General features: G+C 44.6%; 1 protein-coding gene and 1 pseudogene across 1 annotated transcript in view; both read left to right on the top strand.

The window, feature by feature from the left end:
• Positions 1 to 16,335, top strand: part of LOC144133767 (uncharacterized) — a 34,663-nt gene extending 18,328 nt beyond the window's left edge. Inside the window, exon 2 of the mRNA XM_077666881.1 lies at positions 15,913 to 16,335. Coding sequence (XP_077523007.1) covers positions 15,913 to 16,291 — 379 coding nt within the window. The 3' untranslated portion in view covers positions 16,292 to 16,335. The remainder of the gene's footprint in view (positions 1 to 15,912) is intronic.
• LOC144133766 (serine/threonine-protein phosphatase 2A 55 kDa regulatory subunit B delta isoform pseudogene) lies at positions 16,331 to 16,911 on the top strand (annotated as a pseudogene).
• Positions 16,912 to 22,858: the final 5,947 nt, after the last annotated feature.

The raw sequence follows: 22,858 nt of genomic DNA, 5'->3' as shown, positions 1-22,858 counted from the left end.
ATCGAACATGACATTCCTAATCAGTTGGAACTGCCGAGGACTTTTAAAAAATTACAATGATGTAACAGATCTTTTAAAGTATTTTTCCTCTGTGGCGTTATGCCTACAGGAACGAACTTAGGTTGTAAACATACAAACATTTAAAAAAATACCAAGTCTTTCAGTGTGACCGAGAGCAAGCGAGTAGGCTCTCTGAAGGTGTTGCGATTATCATCCAGTCTGGTTTAGCAACCCTTGAAATCAAGTTAAAAACCAAATTTGAAGCAGTTGAAGTCACTGTTATCTATTTTAAAACTATCACAATATGTTCCATATATCTCGAGCCACACCAAACAGTTACACTTGAAGACATGGAAACACTTCTAGAAGAGCTACCAGAGCCATATCTCTTCACCGGGGATTTTAATGCGCACTCCTCTTTCTGGGGAAGTGAAGAAACTGACACTAGAGGCCGCGTTTTGGAAGATTTTATTCTATGAAATATTGTCTGTCTGCTAAATTCGGGAAAACACACATACTGTACCCTAAGCACTGGAAAAATGAGCTGTTTAGACTAATCATATAGTTCACCATCTGTTTTTACTGATTTTAAATGGGATGTTCTTGATAATCCACTGGGAAGTGAGCATTTACCAATAACTATTAGCCTGTCATCCTCTACGTCAATCATTCCGATCAAACCTCGTTTTAAATTACACTTGGCTGACTGGGTACTGTTTCATGAAAATGCTAGTCTGGAGAAACTATTTTCGGATGATCTAAGTGTTGAACTAAATAAGATTTTCACAACCTGTATAATAAGATTTTCACAACCTGTATAATTACTGCTGCACGCATATCTATTCCTCAGTCGTCGGGCGTAGTGAGACAATGTCAGAAGCCGTGGTACTCACAAGAATGTAAAGAAGCGAAACGGAAACAAAATAAAGCATAGGGAATTTTTCGTAGGTACCCTACTCATCAAAACCTTGTAAATTTCAAGAAATCAAGAGCCAAAGCGAGGTATATTCGTCGAAGCGCCGAAAAAACATAATGGCAGAAATATGTAACATCTATAAACAGTTCAATAACATCGAAGAAAATGTGGGAGCAAGTTCACAAAATAAATGGCAGCTACTCTCCCTTCACAATCCCTTTTCTCACAAGCCCAGGCACACAAATAAGTATTAAACAACAGGCAGATGTTCTAGCGAAACATTTTTCTACAATTTCTGGTTCCGCACATTATACAGAGTCATTTTTAAGGCACAAAAACATAGTTGGAAAACAAAGACTTCCAACAAGTGGCGGTTCGAACGAGCCGTATAACAGCCTAATTACACTCGAGGAAATACATAAAGTACTGTCGGCTGGCAAACAGACAGCACCCGGCCCTGATGAAATACATTATGAGATGCTGGCACACCTTTCCGAAGCATCAGTAGAAGCACTTCTAAAATTTTTTAACAAAATATGGAAACTAGGAAAAATACTAGTCTTGGAAAAAAGCAGTTATTGTGCCATTACTGAAGCCTGGAAAGCCACCCACTTCCGCTGCTAGCAACAGACCCATAGCACTCACAAGTTTCCTCGCCAAATCTTTCGAAAGTGTTGAATGTCAGGTTAATGTTTACCCTCGAAAACCGTGAACTTCTTGACATCCACCAATGCGGGTTTAAAAAAGGATGCTCGACAACTGACCATCTCGTGCGCCTTGAAAACTGTACGAGAAGCGTTCATACACAGGCAACACTGTCTAGCAGTATTTTTTGACATGGAAAAGGCTTACGACACTACCTGGAGGTTTGGCATTCTCCGCGACCTAGCAGACCTAGGTATCCGCACAAGGGTGCTGAACTGCCTGAAAGATTTCCTGTCGGAACGTTCATTTCATGTACGCCTGGGTTCAACACTTTCCGAAGAATTCGTTCAAGAAAACGGAGTACCGCAGGGGTGTATTCTGAGTACCACGCTCTTTGTTGTAAAAATGAATTTCATATCGAAAATAATTCCAAAGTCCGTCATGTATTCCGTATATGTTGATGACCTTCAGATTGCATGCACATCATCCAACTTATCAACCTGTGAGAGACATACAACTTACACTAAACAGACTAGCGGTATGGGCAGACAAAAACGGGTTTAAGTTCTCCCCACAAAAAACATTTGCAGTTCTTTTCTTGCTCAAAAGGGGCTTGCACAACGACCCCACCCTACATCTAAATGAAACTATGCTACCAATAAAACAAGAACGTAAATTTTTAGGCATAACATTCGACTAAAACTAACATTTCTACCCCACATAAACACACTAAAAAAGAAAGCCTCCCAATCTTTAAACATACATAAAGTGCTTTCAAGGAAACATTGGGGTTCCGATAGAACATGTCTTCTGCGCATATACCGCTCTTTGGTACGTTCGTTGCTAGATTATGGGTACCTTGTGTACGGTTCAGCAAGGCCGTCATATCTAAAAAAAGTTTGATTCAGTACACAACTCAGGCCTACGCCTCTCTTGTGGCGCGTACAGAACATCTCCTATAGTTATCCTTTATGTAGAAACTGATAAACCTCCTCTTGAAGATAGAAGAACCACTTTGACTTGTTCCTATATCCTTAAAATAAGGTCGCTACCAAAAAACATCTGTTATCCACTTGTAACGAGTTGCCCTTCCAGAATAATATTCAACAACAAACCACAAGCCACCAAGCCTATACTCTGGCGATTTGAAGATATGTGCCAGAATTTCGACGTACTGGACATATTACCCGGTGTTGCACAAAGGCGAGATCCGCTACCTCCGTGGTACAATTTTCCTAATAATAATTAATAATTGGTTTTTGGGGAAAGGAAATGGCGCAGTATCTCTCTCATATATCGTTGGACACCTGAACCGCGCCGTAAGGGAAGGGATAAGGGAGGGAGTGAAAGAAGAAAGGAAGAAGGAGGTGCCGTAGTGGAGGGCTCCGGAATAATTTCGACCACCTGGGGATCTTTAACGTGCACTGACATCGCACAGCACACGGGCGCCTTAGCGTTTTTCCTCCATAAAAACGCAGCCGCCGCGGTCGGGTTCGAACCCGGGAACTCCGGATCAGTAGTCGAGCGCCCTAACCACTGAGCCACCGCGGCGGGGCTACAATTTTCCTACAGCCTGCGATTTTACTCTTGCAGAGTTCAACAAAAAACAGACTCCACAACAACATATCATACAAGAATTTCTTGCACTTGAAGAAAAATACGACGACTTCACAGATTTTTATACTGATGGTTCGAAAACTAATGTTCACGTAGGAAGCGCAGTGGTACGAGGGAATTCGGAAGACACAGTACGACTTCGACAGTGTGCATCCATCTTCACAGCAGAATGTTGCGCAGTCTGCGTAGCCACAGAAAAAATAGTAAATGAAAACCTCACAAACCGTATAATTTACATAGACTCCTTAAGTATACTCAGAGCTCTCCACCATAGAAATGCAATCTCCCCGCTACTTCGTGAATTCATACACAACATAGCAACAGCCACAGCTCGAGGACAAAACATAAAACTCTGCTGGGTCTCGAGTCATGTCGGAACAAAAGGCAATGAGAGAGCAGATTTGTGCGCTGCACAAGTTCGTGGCAAGGAAATAAAAAAAAGTTGATATACCTTTTAGAGAGATAGATAAAGAGGAGGAGGGAAAGACAGGGATGTTAACCAGAAAGGGGTTCCGGTTGGCTACCCTGCACTGGGGAAGAGGGAATAGGGGGCTAAAAGGAGGAAGAGAGAAGGGGAAAAACGCATAACACACACACACACACACACACACACACACACACACACACACACACACACACACACACACACACACACACACACACACACACACACACACACACACACACACACACACACACACACACACACACACACACACACACACACACACACACACACACACACACACACACACACACACACACACACACACACACACACACACACACACACACACACACACACACACACACACACACACACACACACACACACACACACACACACACACACACACACACACACACACACACACACACACACACACACACACACACACACACACACACACACACACACACACACACACACACACACACACACACACACACACACACACACACACACACACACACACACACACACACACACACACACACACACACACACACACACACACACACACACACACACACACACACACACACACACACACACACACACACACACACACACACACACACACACACACACACACACACACACACACACACACACACACACACACACACACACACACACACACACACACACAACGCTGTCACAATTTGTCACTCAATCCAGTCGCTCTCAAGTAGGCAAAGAGTGCCTCGTATGCCTTGAGGGCAGTCGACTGCTGTGGCCACGGACCGAGGATCTTTTGCTCTGTTAATGGGCGAGGATCGAGGCGGTCCAGGGGACAACACAATGTATGTCTTGCACTCGCAAATGCAGGGCACCCACAGAGAAGATGAGCGATGATCTCCTCACAACCGCAGCTTTCACAGGCAGGACTGTCGGCCATCCCCATCCGGAAAGCATAGTGGTTGGTAAAAGCAACGCCGATCCATAAACGGCATAACAGCGTTGCGTCGCGACGTGCTAAGTTACATGGAAGACGAAGGCGCAGTCCAGGGTCCAGTGCCTTGAGGCGGAGGTTGCAAATCTCTCCCGTGTTCCACGCTAAAAGGGTGACCTCCAGCGCCAAAGGGCGAAGCCCACACGCTGCGTCAGGTCTTGATATTGGGATCCTCACTGGAAGTTCGTCGTTGTGAGCCGAACGCGCAGCCGCATCGGCCTGGTGATTACCGTTAATACCACAGTGTCCTGGCAGCCATTGAAAAATGATGTCATGACCTTTGGAAACGGCGCCGTTGTACAGTAGACGGATCTCAGCAACAAGTTGTTCCTGCGACCCGCGGAGTAGCGCAGCTTGCAGGGCTTGAAGGGCTGCTTTAGAGTCGGTGAAAACCGTCCAGTCATGTGGAGGTTCCTGACTGATGAACTCTACCGCAGCCCGTAAGGCTGCGAGTTCCGCACCAGTTGAAGATGTTGGATAGGTCGTCTTCACTTTCATGAAGATGGATCTGGCCGGTATCACCACCGACCCCGCAGAACCGTTCGAGTGAACTGATCCATCTGTGTAAACATGTATGTGGTGACTGTGGTGAGCATGCAGGTGATTCAATGTCAATTGTTTGAGAGCGGGTAGTGATACACCAGCTTTCTTCGTAATTCCAGGAATATAGAGGTGAACCCGAGGTTCATGAAGACTCCATAAGGGTGAGCACTGTCTTGACGCAGGGGTGAACTCCGATGGAAGATATGCGCGATGAGCTTCAATGACTTTGGCGAATGCAGTACGCGGCCTAATTATTTTGAGTGTTGCGAGGTGATGACAGGGAACCCGTGTGAGGTGCCGGATATGTGTTCTCATGGTGTCAACAGCAATGTATGTAGTAACAGGATGTTCCCGGGCAACAAGAATCGTTGCTGCTGTTGATGCACATTTAGGCAGTCCAAGGCAGATACGGAGAGCTTGCGCTTGCACACTTTGAAGAGTCTTGATATTTGTCTTTCTAATGGAACTGAATATTGTAAGACTGTACCGCATGTAGCCCAGAAATAGCGAACGGTACAGTTGCAGCATAGAGCGCACTGATGCGCCCCAGGACTTTCCCCCGAGGAAGGAGAGGACGTGGACAATCGAAATTAGTCTCTCATGTCGTAGACATGTGGACTCCACGAGAGGTTCCTGTCGATGACAACAGCAAGGAATCTGTGGCTTCTCTCATAGGGAATGGCTTCACCATTAATGCGAATGGTGTAGCCTGACATTATTTTGCGTGTGAACGCCACAAGTGAACACTTTTCGGTCGAAATGTTCAGGCCCTGCAAGCGAAGATAAGATGTCAATATCGATGTCACCTTTTGAAGTCTTGCACGAACTTGAGGACGGGTCACCCCTGACGCCCAAATCAGATGTCGTCTGCATATACCGAGATCTGAGCAGATTGTGGCAATACGTCGACCAGGCCGATGAGAGCAAGGTTGAAGAGAACTGGGCTCAGCACTCCACCCTGAGGGACTCCGCGCGAATTTCGGTGTAAGGACGTTGGTCCGTCTGCAGTGAGGACAAAAAACGACCTCTCTGATAAATAGCTGCGTATTCAGCTGAACGTGCGGCCTCTGATCTCAGCAGCTTCCATTGCGTCCAAAATGGCCTGATGCGTTACGTTGTCGTACGCGCCCTTGATATCCAAAAACAATGCCACGGTCAATCTTTTCAAACTTTTGCTGTGGTGCACCAACGTTACAAGGTCAACCACGTTGTTGATAGAAAAGCGGCCCCGTCGGAACCCAGACATGAAGGCTGGATAAATCTGATATCGCTCCAAGTACCATTCCACGCGTGTGAGCAGCATTCTTTCCATGACTTTGCCGACGCAGCTGGCGAGTGCAATTGGGCGGTATGATGAAAGGTCGAGCGGTGATTTCCCCGGCTTAAGAAGTGGAACCAGACGACTGGTCTTCCAATCATGAGGAACTATGCCAGCAGTCCATGACTTGTTATAAGTGTCCAAAAGAGCCGGTTGAGCTTCTTTGCCAAGGTTGGCAAGTGCGGAGTACGTCACACCATCGGGCCTTGGTGATGATGACCTTCTACAACAAGCCAGCGCAGCATCAAGTTCTTCCATGGAGAATAGTGCATCCATCCGAGAATCCCGTGAGGGTGGAACATTGTTGCAGTGCAGAATTGCGCCTTGATTCGGAGGGCCTGTTATTCTTGGGCAGAAATCTTCAGCTACCTCAACCACACTGCACCTTTGATGGAGCGCTACGGATTTGAACGGGTAGCGCTGTTAAGGGTACGTGCGAAGACCCCGAATTACACTCCAAACGCGTGACAAAGGCTTCCGTGGATGAAGTGTTTGGCAAAATGTCCTCCACTGTTGTGTTTGCAGTGCCTGAATTCTGCGCTGAATCTTCTTCTGTATGCGCCTAGCATCTCTTAGGTCTAGGCTCGACTTTGTGCGTCGGTATCTGCGCTCTTCCCTGCGCCGTTGTGATCGCAGTCGCTGCAATTCGAAGTCAAAATCGGTGTAGTTAGCGACAGGGTTAAAGGGGCAGGTGGCGTGTTCCATGGCCTCCTTAATTTTTTGTTCAAGACCGGTAGAGAAGTCCTCTGAGCAAGCAGCCTCCATAAGTAATATAAAAACTGTCCAGTCAATGCGCTGCCTACACGTGGCTGGGGAAAATGCGGAATGGCCGGTAATAATCAGATAGGTTGGGATATGGTCGGTGCCATGGGTTTCTACATCCGAAAATTACCATGCGTTGTTGGTAAGGCACTTCGAAACGAAAGTCAAGTCCAAGCAGCTGCCATAAGTCACCCCTCGAATATAGGTCGGGCTTCCGTCATTAAGGCACTGGAGGTCATGGTCAGAGGCGAAGGACACAAGCTGTCTTCCCCTAACGTCCATCCTAACGCCTCCCCAAATGGTGTGATGAGCATTGAAGTTACCCATAATAACCCACGGAGCAGGTGTAGCTGCCATCAAACCACTCAACCTTCTGGCGTCGAAACGGCTTGATGGCGCCAAGTACACCGCCAGTAGCGTAAACGTCAGGTCACGGCTCTTCACTGTCAGGCAAACGTACTGAATGTCTTCGTTCGGAGGAACTGAATGTTGCACATATGTAAGTTCACGTCGAATGTAGACGATGACTGCTGGATCTGTTGCACGTGGGTGATGAAAATGCCTCGTAACCGGATATTCGCAAAATTGCCGGGGTCTTCGGTACACAAATCACAAGAATGGGGAAGTGATTCTCATAGACGTAGTGCCGTAAATCGGAAATCCGGGACTGGAGCCAACGAGCATTCCATTGGAAAATGAAAGCTTGCTTGACTTTCGTTTGAAAAGACAGGTGCGAAGGAGCCATGATGCCGTCTACTGTAGAGCCGCAAGAACTGGATGTAGCGCGTCCAGCACTTGAAGTGCGCTATGTGCTGCTGGCGTGTGTAGGCTGGAAAGCAGAGCACGCATGGCATTCATTAGTGTCGTGAGCATTGCAATCACTTGCATATCTGGGCCATGGCCTTGATCGTGCCTGTTGGCTGGATCAGTCGTAGGCGCTGCACACTGTCCTGAGTGCGCCAACACCCTTACGCAGTAGGCGTAGAAGGCTTTGGCAGTGGTGGCCAAGTTGAATCTGAGGCAGCAGGTCCAGCCTCACCAAGCGCCGGGCTCCCTTGATTTGGTACGGTTTTTGGTGGAGGCAGACAAGCTGCAGTTGGGTTTGGGGCATTATTGTCAAATGTGACTGCTTTCTTTGACGTCCTTCGGCGGCGCGAACGACGTCGTCGCACATTTGCGGCGGCTTGTTTGTGCGTAGAATGGTCTCGCACCATTTGCTTCAGTACCACCCGCTCGGTCTTTAGACGGGGGCAGTCTTTCGAGGAAGAGTCATGAGGGCCGTGGCAGTTGGCGCACTTCAAGGTAGTCGCGCGGCAAACATCACCGCTGTGTGACTCGGAGCATCGCGGGCACACGATGGAGTTGATGCAGACGCCGCTCACGTGGCCGATCCTCATGCACTTCCTGCATTGAAGTGGCTTAGGCACAAAAGGTCGAACCGGATGACGAAAGTGCCCAACCTTCACGTACGATGGTATGCAGTCACCCTTTTAGGGATTGCATGAACTCAGTACAGCGTAAATTAAGAGAAAAATGGCAGTCGTCTTGGAACAACGAAGTCAATAACAAATTACATTTGATTAAGCCGGTTTTAGGCGAATGGAAGTCATGTGTGCACCAGAAACGTGTCAAGGAAGTGATTTTCTGCCGTCTTAGAATAGGCCACACGCACCTTACACGCAACTTCCTGCTAACAAAACAGGACAGACCTCTTTGCGAAAAATGCGGAGATGAGCTTACGGTTAACCATATCCTATTTTCTAGCATGAAACTGGAAAAACAAAGAAAAAAGTACTTTCATAAATTTTATAACGAACACATTCATTTCCATCCTGCACTACAGTTAGGAGATAATGGAATCCTAGACACGTCTTGCGTTTTTAGCTTTTTAAGAGAAACGGTATTTCTCGGAAAACAATCTTTTTCCCACTGGTCTGTTCAAAATTTTAATACACCTCAGCCACATTCTCAGCCCTGAAAAAAAAGGCTGAGGTTTTTATTTGTTTTATTGGGAGCCTCAAGATCCTTGCCCAGCCAAGGATAGCTGCTGAGGTTACCCAACCCTCTTGAAAACTTTTAGTAGTAGCTATTTCTAAAAAACTTCCCTACCTGTTCACTATATAGCCCTAACATTTTAGGCCGTCTACGGCAAGGATGTTTTTCATATTTCTATAAAATTCAGCAAAAGACTTCTCCGGTACCTTGTGCTTGGCGCATGATGGCCTTAGTTGCCTATGTGCCATAAAACACAACACAACACAACGTTAACATGTGAACAACAGATACAGCTAACAATAAATAAACTGGCAACATGGGCAGACCAAAATGGCTTCCGTTTTTCTCCACAGAAATTGGTAGCCATTCTTTTCTCACTCAGACGAGGCATGCAAATAGATCCCACCCTACACCTGAACGAAATAGACTTACCCGTGAAAAAAGAACATAAATTTCTAGGTATAACATTGGACAGAAAGCTCACCTTCCTGCCTCACATAAATGCGCTGAAAAAGAAGGCTTCTCGATCCCTGAACATACTCAAAGTGCTGTCGAGAAAACACTGGGGAGCCGATAGGACATGTCTCTTACAAATATACCCCTCTGTAGTACGCTCTTCCCTAGATTACGGATGCATAGTGTATGGGTCAGCGATACCATCGTACCCCAACGGCTAGATCCAGTGCATAATTTAGGTTTCCGACTCTCCACTGGTGCATCTAGGACATCATCCATAAACAGCCTCCATGTAGAGACCAATGAACCATCGCTTACAGATAGAAGAGCCATACTCACATGCTCATACATTCTAAAAATCCGTTCACTGCATAAACATCTATGTTACCCTATCGCCACAAAGTGCCTTTCTAGAACACTCTTCAACAGCAAGCCGCAAGCTACTCGGCATCTCCTCTTGCGATTTGAAGAGATGCGCCGGAACCTTAGCCTATTAGACGTATCGCCAAACATTCCCCGAAGGCGACGTCTACTGCCGCCATGGCACAATTTCCCTGGAATCTGTGATTTCACTCTAACACAGTTCCGTAAGAAACAAATTCCGCAACAACATAAAATACAAGAATTCCTCACACTCGAGGAAAAGCGCACTCTTTTCACAGCATTTTATACCCACGCTTCAAAAACAGACCCATACGTTCGAAGTGCAGTTGTACAGGGAAATTGGATTAAAATAGTAAGACTTCCACAGTGCGCTTCCATCTTTACGGCGGAATGTTACGCCATCTGTGTTGCCATAGAAAAAATACTAAACGAGAACCTACCCAACAGTATTATATACACAGACTCGCTAAGTGTGCTCACAGCCCTTCATTCTAGAAATGCAATAACCCCGCTGCATGGCGACCTCATACACAACATTACAACAGCCATAGCTCAAGGACAAAACATAAGACTCTGCTGGGTACCAAGTCGTGTCGGCATAAAGGGCAATGGAAGAGCAGATTTGTGCGCTGCTCAAGCTTGTGACAAGCAAATTAAAAACATAAACATGCCTTACAGAGATTTCAAGAACTTAATACATATTAATGCAAAGAAAAAATGGCAGTGCACTTGGAACAACGAACTAAAAAACAAACTACGGTTAATAAAACCAGTCCTAGGTAAATGGAAGTCATGTGTGCACCAGAAACGTTTCAAAGAGGACATTATCTGCCGTCTACGGATAGGTCACACACACTTTACACACAACTTTCTGCTAAAGAAAGAAGACATACCAGTTTGCACATGCGGAGATGTACTTACAGTGAATCATATTTTATTTTAATTTCATGCTCTAAACTGGAAAGGCTAAGGAAAAAGTGTTTTTCTCCGTTTTATAACCAATGCATCCCTTTTCATCCAGCACTGCTCTTGAGTGATAACGCAATTGTGGACACGTCTTGTGATTTTAGATTTTTAACAGAAGCTGGTTTTCTTTAAAAATATTTAAATCATGACCCAGTACTTCGCCAGATACACCTCAGCCATTTCTCATTCCTGAGAAAAAGGGTGAGGTCTGTATTTGATTGGTTGGAAGCCTCGAGACCCTTACCCTCGTAAGGATGGCCGCGGAGGTGACCCGACCCCCTTTAGGAGTTTTTAATAGTACCCATTTTTAGTATCTTTTTCCTTCATCATCATGAGGTAATTTTAACTATTTAATCACTCTGCAGCACCGACGATTTTCACAATTCTGTAAAATCATCCAGAGATTTCCCCTATACCTCGAGCTTGCCGCATGATGGCCTTAGTTGCTTATGCGCCATAAAACCCAACACAACACAACACTTGTACACAAAAAACAAAGTATGGTGGACACAAGAATGCACATTGGCAAAAAAACAACAAAATAAAGTTTGGGGCTCTCTGCGTCGGTATTCCGCTGCCTTTAAGAGGGCCAAGGCCAGAGCGCGATTCATTCGAAGAAATGCCGAGAAATCCTCGTAAGAGAAATGTGTCCTCAATAAACAGCTCAATAACCTCAAAAAATTGGAGGAAAAGGTTCGTAGATTCAGTAGTGACTATACCTCTTTCACACTGCCTCTATTGACTACACCCGGGACACAAACATCATTAGAAGAACAGGCCAACATACTGGGTGAGCATTTTTCTAAATTTTCCAGTTCGTCCAATTACACAAACACCTTCCAGAAGTACAAAGCAATAACAGAAAAACAAAAACTTCCATTTGCAGCAGGTATGCACGAGGACTACAATCAACCGATCCCACTTCAGGAATTGAATAGGGTATTATCTTTTGGTAAAAAGACAGCACCAGGCCCAGATAATGTGCATTACACTATGCTTGCCCATCTCTGAGGCTGCCGTGCAGGCATTGTTGAAATTCTTTAACAAAATATGGACAACTGGGAATATACCTGAGGAGTGGAAGAAAGCAATAATAGTACCTTTTCTGAAACCCGAAAAACCACCAACAAGTCCTAACAATTACAGACCGATAGCCCTCACCAGCTGCATTGCTAAATCTTTCGAAAGCATAATAAACATTAGACTGGCCTTCACACTTGAATCTTGTCGACTCTTAGATGTACCTCAATGTGGATTTAAGAAAGCATGCTCGACCCGCCGCGGTGGCTCAATGGTTAGGGCGCTCGACTACTGATCCGGATTTCCCGGGTTCGAACCCGACCGCGGCGGCTGCGTTTTTATGGAGGAAAAACGCTAAGGCGCCCGTGTACTGTGCGATGTCAGTGCACGTTAAAGATCCCCAGGTGGTCGAAATTATTCCGGAGCCCTCCACTACGGCACCTCTTTGTTCCTGTCTTCTTTCACTCCCTCCTTTATCCCTTCCCTTACGGCGCGGTTCAGGTGTCCAACGATATATGAGACAGATACTACGCCATTTCCTTTCCCCCAAAAAACCAATTATTATTATTATTATTATTATTAATATTATTATTATTATTATTATTATTATTATTATTATTATTATTATTAAAGCATGCTCGACCACTGATCACCTTGTCCGCCTAGAAAACACCATCCGGGATGCATTCATACACAAACAGCACTGTATCGGGGTCTTCTTCGATTTGGAGAAGGCCTATGATACCACGTGGAAGTTCGGCATCCTCCATGACCTAGCAGAGCTAGGGATTCGCGGCAAGATGCTGAACTGCTTCAACAACTTCCTGACTAACCGCACATTCAGAGTCCGTCTAGGAGCAACTCTGTCAATGACATTCACCCAAGATAATGGCGTACCCCAGGGATGCATTTTAAGTACGACACTCTTCATAGTAAAAATGAATTCTTTAGCCAAAATAATAAACAAGTCCGTAATGTATTCAGTTTATGTAGATGACCTGCAGATAGCATGCACTTCTTCAAGCATACTGTCCTGCGAGAGACAAATACAAATCACACTAAATACACTGGCTGATTGGGCAGAGAAAACTGGATTCAAGTTCTCTCCTGAAAAAACGGTAGCTGTTCTGTTCTCATTACGACGAGGCCTACAGGTCGATCCCAACCTGTGCTTGAATCAAACCGCACTGCCAATAAAACAAAAACATAAATTTTTAGGCATCACTTTTGACAAGAAACTTACATTTCTACCACACATTATTAACCTTAAAAAGAAAGCATGCCAAGCCCTCAATGTATTAAAGGTACTCTCGCGAAAACGGTGACGGTCGGATAGAGCATGCCTATTGCAAATATATCGCTCTCTGGTGCGCTCCAAACTGGACTACGGGTGCATAGTATATGATTCAGCAAGAGCACCCTACTTGAAACGACTGGACCCTGTTCATAATCTTGGTCTGCGCCTATCAACTGGAGAATATAGAACATCTCCGGTAAATAGTCTTTATGTTGAAGCTAATGAGCTCACACTAGAGGATAGAAGATTCACACTTACATGCACGTACATCCTAAAAACCAGTTCTCTTGCTAAACATCTCTGCTATCCCATTGTTACCGACTGCCCATCTAGATTATTCAATAATAAACCACATTTTATCAGGCCACTAATAATGCGCTTTGAAGATAAATGTGAAGAGTTAGCAGTGCTGGACGCCCTACCGAATATTGCACAAAGACGTGAATATCTGCCACCATGGTACAACCTCCCTTCGGTGTGTGACTTCAAACTGACACACGTAAACAAAGAGGAAATGCCACACGAGCACATACTACAAGAGTTCTTTGCACTACAAGAAAAAATATGACACCTACATTGAATTTTACACTGAAGCCTCAAAAACAGAAAGTCATGTCGGAAGTGCAGTAATTCAAGGAAAAAACGAAAAAATGATACGATTGCCACAGTATGCATCGGTATTTACTGCGGAGTGTTATGCCATCTTTGTAGCCGAAGAACAAATAGTAAAACAAAACATAAAAAATAGCATAATTTACACCGATTCACTGAGTATGCTCAAAGCACTGCGCTCTACAAGTGCTGCTGAACCTATAATAGGAAAAATCATACATAACATAGTTATAATCACAAAGCAAAAACATAACATTATATTCTGCTGGGTCCCTAGCCATGCTGGAATTTTAGGTAATGAGAGAGCAGATGCTTGAGCAGCGCAAGCTCGAACTTGTCATATAAAAGAAGTTAACATATCACAGAGGAATTTTTCTAAATTACTGCACAGTAAACTCAGCAATAAGTGGCAGGTTGCATGGGACGAGCAGACAGACAACCAACTACATTCTATAAAACCCGTTTTGGGAGAATGGAGATCATGTAAACATCAGGAACGTTTTACAGAAGCTATTTTGTGTCGACTACGCATTGGACACACACACCTTACACACAACTTCTTACTGACAAATAAAGACAAACCTCTCTGCGAAATGTGTGGCGACGAACTCACGGTAAACCACATTTTAATTGTATGCGCAAAACTGGAACAACTGAGGAAACAATATTTCACAACCTTCTACAATGAATACATCCCCCTACACCCCATGTTACTTTTGGGTGATCCAGCACTGGTTGATTTTTCAAGCATTTTTAAGTTTCTCAGAGAAGGCAATGTTTTAAACAAACTTTAGATATAAAAAGCGTAACCTTTAACAAAATCTCTAACCGCGTGTTTGGCGCATCATAGCCTCAGTTGCATTTGCGCCATTAAAATCAATATAACTAATTGGCTTTTATGGAAAGGAAATGGCGCAGTATCTAATTCCTGCGCTATTTACTTTCCCCAAAAACCAATTGAAAGATTCTATTTTTTTTTTCAATAGAAGCCAGCCATCGGTTTGATTCTGATATATGACCGTCCAACTCCCTGATAGATTTCAGCTCAGTTCCAGCACTTTCTGATTTTCAACAATGGTTTCAAACTGATCAGACACTGACAAAGTGTGGCCTGGATTGGTAAGGCCTGGAAACGCCTGAGGGGCGTTTCCCGATGCATCCAACGATGTCGATGTCACTCTGCCGCGTCCGTGAAGCGCGCGGAAAAGCTCCGATGAGTTCGCATGGATCGAATGCAACGCTGAACTGTTATGTGTGATGATGGTCAAGACAGGGGCACGAAAACCACGGCGGCAGGTACACGATAATTCCGGTGAAGCTGCATCTCATTAGGAGGGACCTCCGCATGTAGCAAAGTCCTGCACGAAATATACCGGCCAGTATACATGCGTCTGCATTCTGCGGCTGCTCCCTTGCTCACTGCCCACTAATTAAAATGAAAAGTATAATTAAAGAGCATCTGGCTGCATTAAAAACCAGCGCTTATAACGTCTAGAATGTCGTTGTGAATTATAATTTGTAAAACTGGACGGTATGTTTGACAGTTCCAGATATAAAAAAGTCCAAGAGACAGTGGTTAACTGCTACATGCCACAGCACATGCAATGGGATGGGCTCCCTACCTTGTTCTTCTAAAAAAATATATATCACGAGCAACTGTTGAAGCGATCGCATCACAAAATACGTATAGCCACCGGGAGCGGGTGCAGCTCAACAGAGAAAGCTGGGCACACTTCCCGGAGTATTTTTCCCGTGGAGTAGCCAGCGTCAGTTATTTGTGATGCGTGTGGTGGCACCAAAAGACCAGTAAGAGATGGTTCGTTCGTTATGTTCGTTCGTTACAACAGTCTCCATCTTTCTGTCTGTTCCTTTTTATCATCAAAGGTAGACGGTAGTTACATGCGCATTTTTTTTTCACATGCAGATGGAGGCAACGGGTGCACGGACGCTCGTCTTCTTTGCTGGCGGTAGCTCCAGGGGACGCCCCAGCCGAGCAGCCATCGCTGGAGCAGAGCAGCTCGTTCGTGCACCAGGGGACCCGCGTGAACCGTCGCTTCCTGCTCACCTTGGAGGCGTGCCGCGAGTACAGCCGTGCCCGCCGGCTGGGCCTGCCGCTGCACGAGGAGGGCGAGCGGAGGCAGGAGGCCGGCGCCTGCCTCTTCCTCGAGTACACCACTGTTTCGTCGGCGACGGCACTCGCGGCAGCGTCCGACGAGCCTCCGCGCCGGTGGAGCGCCGCGGGGCGCTCGGACGGCGACGCGGCTGCTGCGTCCCCAGTAGCCCCTGCTGTGCACGGAACGTAGATTATGAGGAGACGACTTTGGCGCTTTGAGGCGTGAGCTGCTGGCGACAGTAAAGGTGGTCGGGTTGCCATCTTTCAGCGGGGCCCCACGCCAAAGAGTGTCCTGGTGTAGGCAACACCTCGGCGAATCTTTGCTACTGCACATGCCTGTCACATCAACTCCATCTCAGTCAACAGCTCATATCCACATCAACTTCCAGCATCGGGAGTTAACAGATCAAATTTGAATTATTTTAGACAATAAGCCGACTAACGTGGAGGAGCTGACGGAAGTAATAAATGCAGCAGAATTCCACCCATAACAGTGTTCTATGCCTCTCTACAGTAGCAGCAAGGGCACAATCCTGTTGTGAGACATGAGGGAAGCAGCGCTTTATGAGCAGCATGCCAAATCATTTGCGCAACTCCAGTACCCGAGCAACCGTAGCCTCTTCTCGAAGGTCATCCCAATCATCTCGGATGTGAAATATTGTTACGAAGGCCGCTGTATGATATCTAGGATCTCCACGGAATTTTTTACGGTTATTTTTTGGGACTTTCATATTGGCAGTAAGCCAACAATGTACACAATGTGCTCAATACCTACGCACAAAGCTTCGCAGCCTTTTTGAGAACGACTAAATTGATGATGATTTTCGGTGCTTCTAGAACGGCACTGTCCTTCATCAGAACTGCGTCATAAAATGACTACTTCCAGGTATTTTATCGGAGAGCGAAACGTGATTTCACTCTGAAGGCGTTCGGGACATTGCCAAGTCACAGACGGTACCAAGTCACGGACATTGAATATGCGGACCGTTTTGGCACTTTTTGCCGACTAATACCCGCCCCCTCATCGTGAAACTTCTCAATTACAAGGGTAAAGAAACAGTTCTTTCTTCGCGGAAAGAGCTGAAGGAAAATAATATATCTGTTACTGAAGAGTACCCCGTTTCTACTCTCATTGCACTAAAAATCTGGTAGGGTTCGGCAAACGCCAACCAGATTCTCCTTTTTTAAACTACAATACAAAAATTTAATTTTAATTCAGAAAAGCTATGTATACAACCCAAACTCTCAAAAAACATACGCGAGGTTGAGTCACGCGACGAGCGCACCGATACCAACGTGGATCAACACCCTGTTACACCCTAGGAAAGGGGGACGCGTAGAGGCCTTTGATCATTTCTGTAAGACGAAGAAGACGTAAGAAGCGCACTTAAACATGGCAATCTTTCATCTCTGACTGGCACCTGTTCGGCTCACGTCATCGCTTTAACAGAAACTTGAATTTCCACAAATGTTCTTGACTCAGAAATTTTTCATAATGCATCAGCTTGCACAATTTACCATTGTAATAAAACATTGCGCCGTGTAGTAGGGGTCCTACTAGCTATATCTAAAGACCCTGTGCATCCACATTAACAGTGATTTGAAAATGATATGGGCTTCAGTTATTCTCGGGCATCAAGAAATAACCCTGTACTTCTGTTATCCTGCACCTTCATTCCTAGCTACTTTCTCTAACGTCTTCATGATGCAATAAGTATAGTTTGTACACTTTTGCCCTCCTCACCTTCATTTCTTCTCGGTGATTTTAATTTTCCCAGTATTACATGGAGCTCACAGCCACCTCTCCAGACATCCTTTACTTCCGAGGCCAACAAATGTTTCAACCTATGCTCTACATTCTCACTCCACAGCCCACTAGCATAACGTCTAACAGTTGGAGCACTAATGACCTAATACTCAGCAGCCATTCTTACTACGCATCTTCTGTTTCATATCTTCCTGGCATAAGCGACCATTGCATGCTCTCATTTTTCATTAATTACCATGTATCAAATACATCTCAAGAAGTCAAGATATTGCGAGATTATAAGCGAGCTAACTTTGCCGCCATAAATAACAAACTCTCTGCTTTTATTGACTTTCTGCTTGATTGTCTTCAAAGCCGCTCTGCGGAAACTAACTGGCAAATTTTCGCATCGAAACCTCGCGTACAAAAGAGCCCCTGAAGCTTAGGTTACGGAATTAAAAGAGGCCAAAATAAATTTTCTTTCCAACACTCTTCTTTCCATGCCGAAAACAAATGCTAGGAAACTTTGGCGCGCCGTTAACCCGCCGACTTATGGCCATATTCTTTTTCAAAATTCATCACATAACCCTATTCACGCAAATCATTGTGCGACCTTCCTTTTTTCGCCTCTTACACGTCATTACAACTTCACTCAGATGCCCAGATTCATTGTCGACGAGCAAGGAATTTTTAAGTGAGTTGATAACTTGCCAAATTACTCTTCTATTGGTTATGATGGAATAACAGCCGGGTTTCTTAAAATACATGTGTTTATTGTTCAGCGAACCTAACAAAAATTTTTCAGCATTCACTGGATACATCCTTCCTTCCTACTGGTTGGAAAATTGGGAAGGTGGTTCCAATATACACCCACCGCGGTGGCTCAGTGGTTAGGGCGCTCGGTTACTGATCCGGAGTTCCATGGTTCGAACCCGACCGCGGCCGCTGCGTTTTGACGGAGGCAAAACGCTAAGGCGCCCGTGTGCCGTGCGATGTCAGTGCACGTTAAGGATCTTCAGGTGGTAGAAATTATTTCGAAGCCCTCCACTACGGCACCTCTTTCTTCTTTTATACTTTCACTCCCTCCTTTATCCCTTCCCTTACGGCGCGGTTCAGGTGTCCGCCGATATGTGAGACGGATACTGCACCATTTCCTTTCTCCGAAAACCAATTTTCAATTTTGTTTTTTTTCCAATACACAGATCCGGCAATAAAACTATTCCAGCAAACTACCGACCCATTTTTCTCACCAGCACTTGCTGCAAGCAGCTAGAACATGTATGTTTTTCTCAGAATTCGTTAACTTCCTTTAACTCCCCTTTAACTCATGTTCATTCTGATGAACCACAAGGATCAGTTTTTGGGCCACTGTTATTCTTTTATCAGCATAAATGACCTTCCCTCAACAGTGTCTTGAAATATTTCCCTTTTTGCTGACTGTGTTATTTTCCGAGAACTAAGAAACGCTAACGACGTTGCTATTCCATAGAATGAATTAACTGTTATAGTGAACTGGTGTAATACTTGGCTCATGGAACTTAATACTAACAAATGCGGAATCGTGGACATATCTCCTACAAATTTCGGCCTCCGTTGCTCGTACAGGTACCTCAGAGTATATATACAAATAATTTATCCTGAACTAGTGATATTAACAATATCTTTAATAATTCTAAGGCCATGCTTGGTTAACTTCGCCGTAATTTTCCCAGTGCTCCATCTTCCCTTAATTTGCTGCTCTTTAAAGCTGCACTAAAGAGGAATTTTAACTCGTCTTTTTACCGCAGGAACTCTGTCTACACATTCCAGGCATTCTTAGAAACTTCAAATTATTATCCTGTGCGGCCGACTGCCCTAATTAAATCAGATTAAACATCCCGGCTCCCGCCTTTTTTTGAACTCACCACTGTAGGTAGGCGGAGTCAACCAACGCGTGGAGTGCCTTTCAGCCAGTTAAGTGGCAGCTCGCTTTCGCTTTTGTTTTGTTTTTTAGTTTCTGTGAATAAACAGTTTTAGTCACAGACAATATAGCCGCAAATTAGGTCCACGGAAATAAAAATACACATGACCTCTTTGATTTCCGTATCGCTCCACCGACAACAGAGCGGCAAGCCGCCACACGACTGGCTGACGCGTTGGTTAACTCCTCCTACCTACCGCGTTGAGTTAAAAAAAAAGGCGGCAGCCGGAACGTTTAATCCAATTTAATTAGAGAAATCAGCCACACAAGACAAAAATTAGCAGCTTCTAATAATGCCTGGAACGTTTAGATAGAGTTCCCGCGGTAAAAATACGAGTTCAGATTCCTGTTTAGTGCACCTTTAAGCCCCTTATACGCCCGAAACATGGTTACGCGTCATCAGTACGGGATCCTGCTCATGTCATCCTAATCCATTCCCTTGAACTTGCTCAAACTAATTACACTCGCTTCATACTTTCGAGCTACAATCGAACAGCCATCAAATAGTTGCGAATGGATGCGTTGTTAGGTGCCGAATGGGCATTGCCACAGCTTTTAATAATTATTTCCACTCTGTATTCTCAGCTGATGGAAATGGAAATGACGGTTTTCTTTGTGATCCCTTTGAACCTTTAGACATTTTATCTGATGGGGGTGTCATTGAAATGCTACTCCGATTAGATACGAAGTGTTCTTCCGGCCCAGACGGCATCCCTAATGCATTTTTGCGGCGCTATGCTGAATCATTGTCTCGTTTTTTGTCCAAAATATTTCGTGCTTCCTTATCTTCTTGCTCCTTGCCGCCTGACTGGCTGACAGGGAAGGTTATTCGTGTTTATAAAAATGATGATCGACTATGTGTAAACAACTACCGCCCAATCTCTCTAACGACATCCTGTTGTAAGCTTATTGAACATATTATTGCCAATCATATACTTGCAATATTAAACAGTAATGGTGCGTTAAACCTTGCTCAACACGGCTTTAGGAAAGGATTCTCTACTACTACCCAACTGATAATAGCCATTCATAATTTCAGTGCAGCTTTAGACAAGTCAGGCCAAATTGATGTTTTATTTTTAGATTTTGCCAAAGCCTTTGACAAGGTTCGACATAACAAACTTCTTTTAAAACTGAAGCTCATTGGTGTACTACCTCCGCTCATTGCTTGGATTGCAGCTTATCTACAACACAGGACGCAGTTTGTGGAGATTGGCGGTAGTTGTTCTCCCCCGCTCCCTGTAACCTCTGGGGTCCCTCAGGGAAGTGTGCTTGGTCCTCTACTTTTTAAAATTTATGTAAATGATCTAGTTTCCGGTATTAACCCAGCTGTTAAGATTGCTGTGTTTGCCGATGATTGCATGATATATACTCCGGTATCTTCCGTTTCTGACCAGGAACATTTAGATAATGCCCTGCTTAGTGTCGTTTCCTTGAGTGAAAAATGGGGTATGGAAATAAATACTCAGAAGACTGTGCTCTTGCGGATAACAAGGAAGAAAAATTCGTTTTCCTTCAACTATTGCATTAATGGCGTTCTGGTTAAAGAAGTTCCAAGGTATAAGTATCTTGGTATTGTAATAAACTTGCAACTAAAATAGAATGACCATATAGACCACATTAAATCCTCAGCTTTACGTAAACTTCGTTTTCTTCGCCATAAACTTAGGGGCGCACCTAGCAGCTGCAAGCTATTAGCCTATAATACGCTTATAAGACCAAAAATTGAATTTGCCGCCATCGTTTGGGGTCCCCATGCTAAAAAAGACAGCAGAATTAGAAAAAATACAGAGACGCGCAGTACGTTTTATATTTAATAGATACAAGAGAACTGATTCCCCATCTGCGTTAATGGCATCAAATTATATTAAACCACTCCACGTCAGACGCAAGATAGCCCGCCTATCCTTCCTTCACCAGCTAATCCATGGAAAACTAGGCATTTCTCCAGTCCCCTATGTGCAGTTTTCAGAAACGCGTAGAACTCGTCGTCATCATGATCGCACCTTAGCACCATACTTCGCGCATACTAACAGTTTTAAATTTTCTTTTTTCCACAAACGATGGACGAATGGAACGCCCTGCCTCTACATGTGATATCGGCTGTTGATTTTGACAAGGCACTCTGTGAGCTATTTTAAATATATGTACTACATTACACAATTTTATTGTTCTGTGTTTTACGATGTAGCTGTTTTCGTGTTGAGTGAATGTATTTTTCTGCCCTCCCTGCCTGGACTCAAATGAGGGTCTGCAGTATTGTGGAAATAAAATTTAATAAACAAATAAATAAATAAATAAATAAATAAATAAATAAATAAGTAAAAGTACCGTTCAGCTATCGTCTTTAGCGCCTCGCCATAAAACCTATCGCTTAGCATTATTTCATAAACTTTTCCACCAACCCATACTGCACACTGAACTGATTCTTGAACCGCTTTATCGCTCCCATCGCATTGACCACATTCACAAAGCTGGTTGGGTCGTTGTAACGCTTTTTTTTTCAGTCATACATCCCACTTTGATCTTGAGAATAGAGCCGCATTCCTGCTCAAACTGTGTATCAATAATAGCGAACTGATTGGAGACTGCTTAGCTAACATTGTATGATTACGAGAAACTTTTTTATAACGTTTAGCTGCGTTTCTCGTTCATTGTTGTATATTTTAACAACTCCCCTCTGTAAAGTCTCTAGCTCTGAGGGTAAATAAATTAATAAATAAAAGCGCATAAGGTGTGTTCGGGTGGCAAGTGGAAGAGAAATTATTGTTGCGTGTATGAAATTATCCACATAGCGTGGCATTCTCAAGAAATGGTTGCAGTTGCTGCTACAAACGGCCTGTACATATTTCACGTGAAGTTTTAACGCGACAGCGTTAAGGAGCTCGTGTCGCAGAAAAGCCGGTGTTGTCGGCGGCGTTGGCCGTGAGCGAAAAATGGCGCATCTCGGTGGACACCTGTACCGCGCCGTAAGGGAAGGAATTTTCCTTCCCTTACGGCGCAGTACGGGTGTCCAGCGAGAATTGTGAGACCTCTAGGCGTCCCTTCCT

This window comes from Amblyomma americanum, chromosome 5 (assembly GCF_052857255.1).
Source record: "Amblyomma americanum isolate KBUSLIRL-KWMA chromosome 5, ASM5285725v1, whole genome shotgun sequence".
In the NCBI taxonomy this organism is placed as follows: domain Eukaryota; kingdom Metazoa; phylum Arthropoda; class Arachnida; order Ixodida; family Ixodidae; genus Amblyomma; species Amblyomma americanum.
The sequence above is the reverse complement of the archived record's forward strand: the minus strand, read 5'-3'. Positions and strand labels throughout refer to the sequence as shown.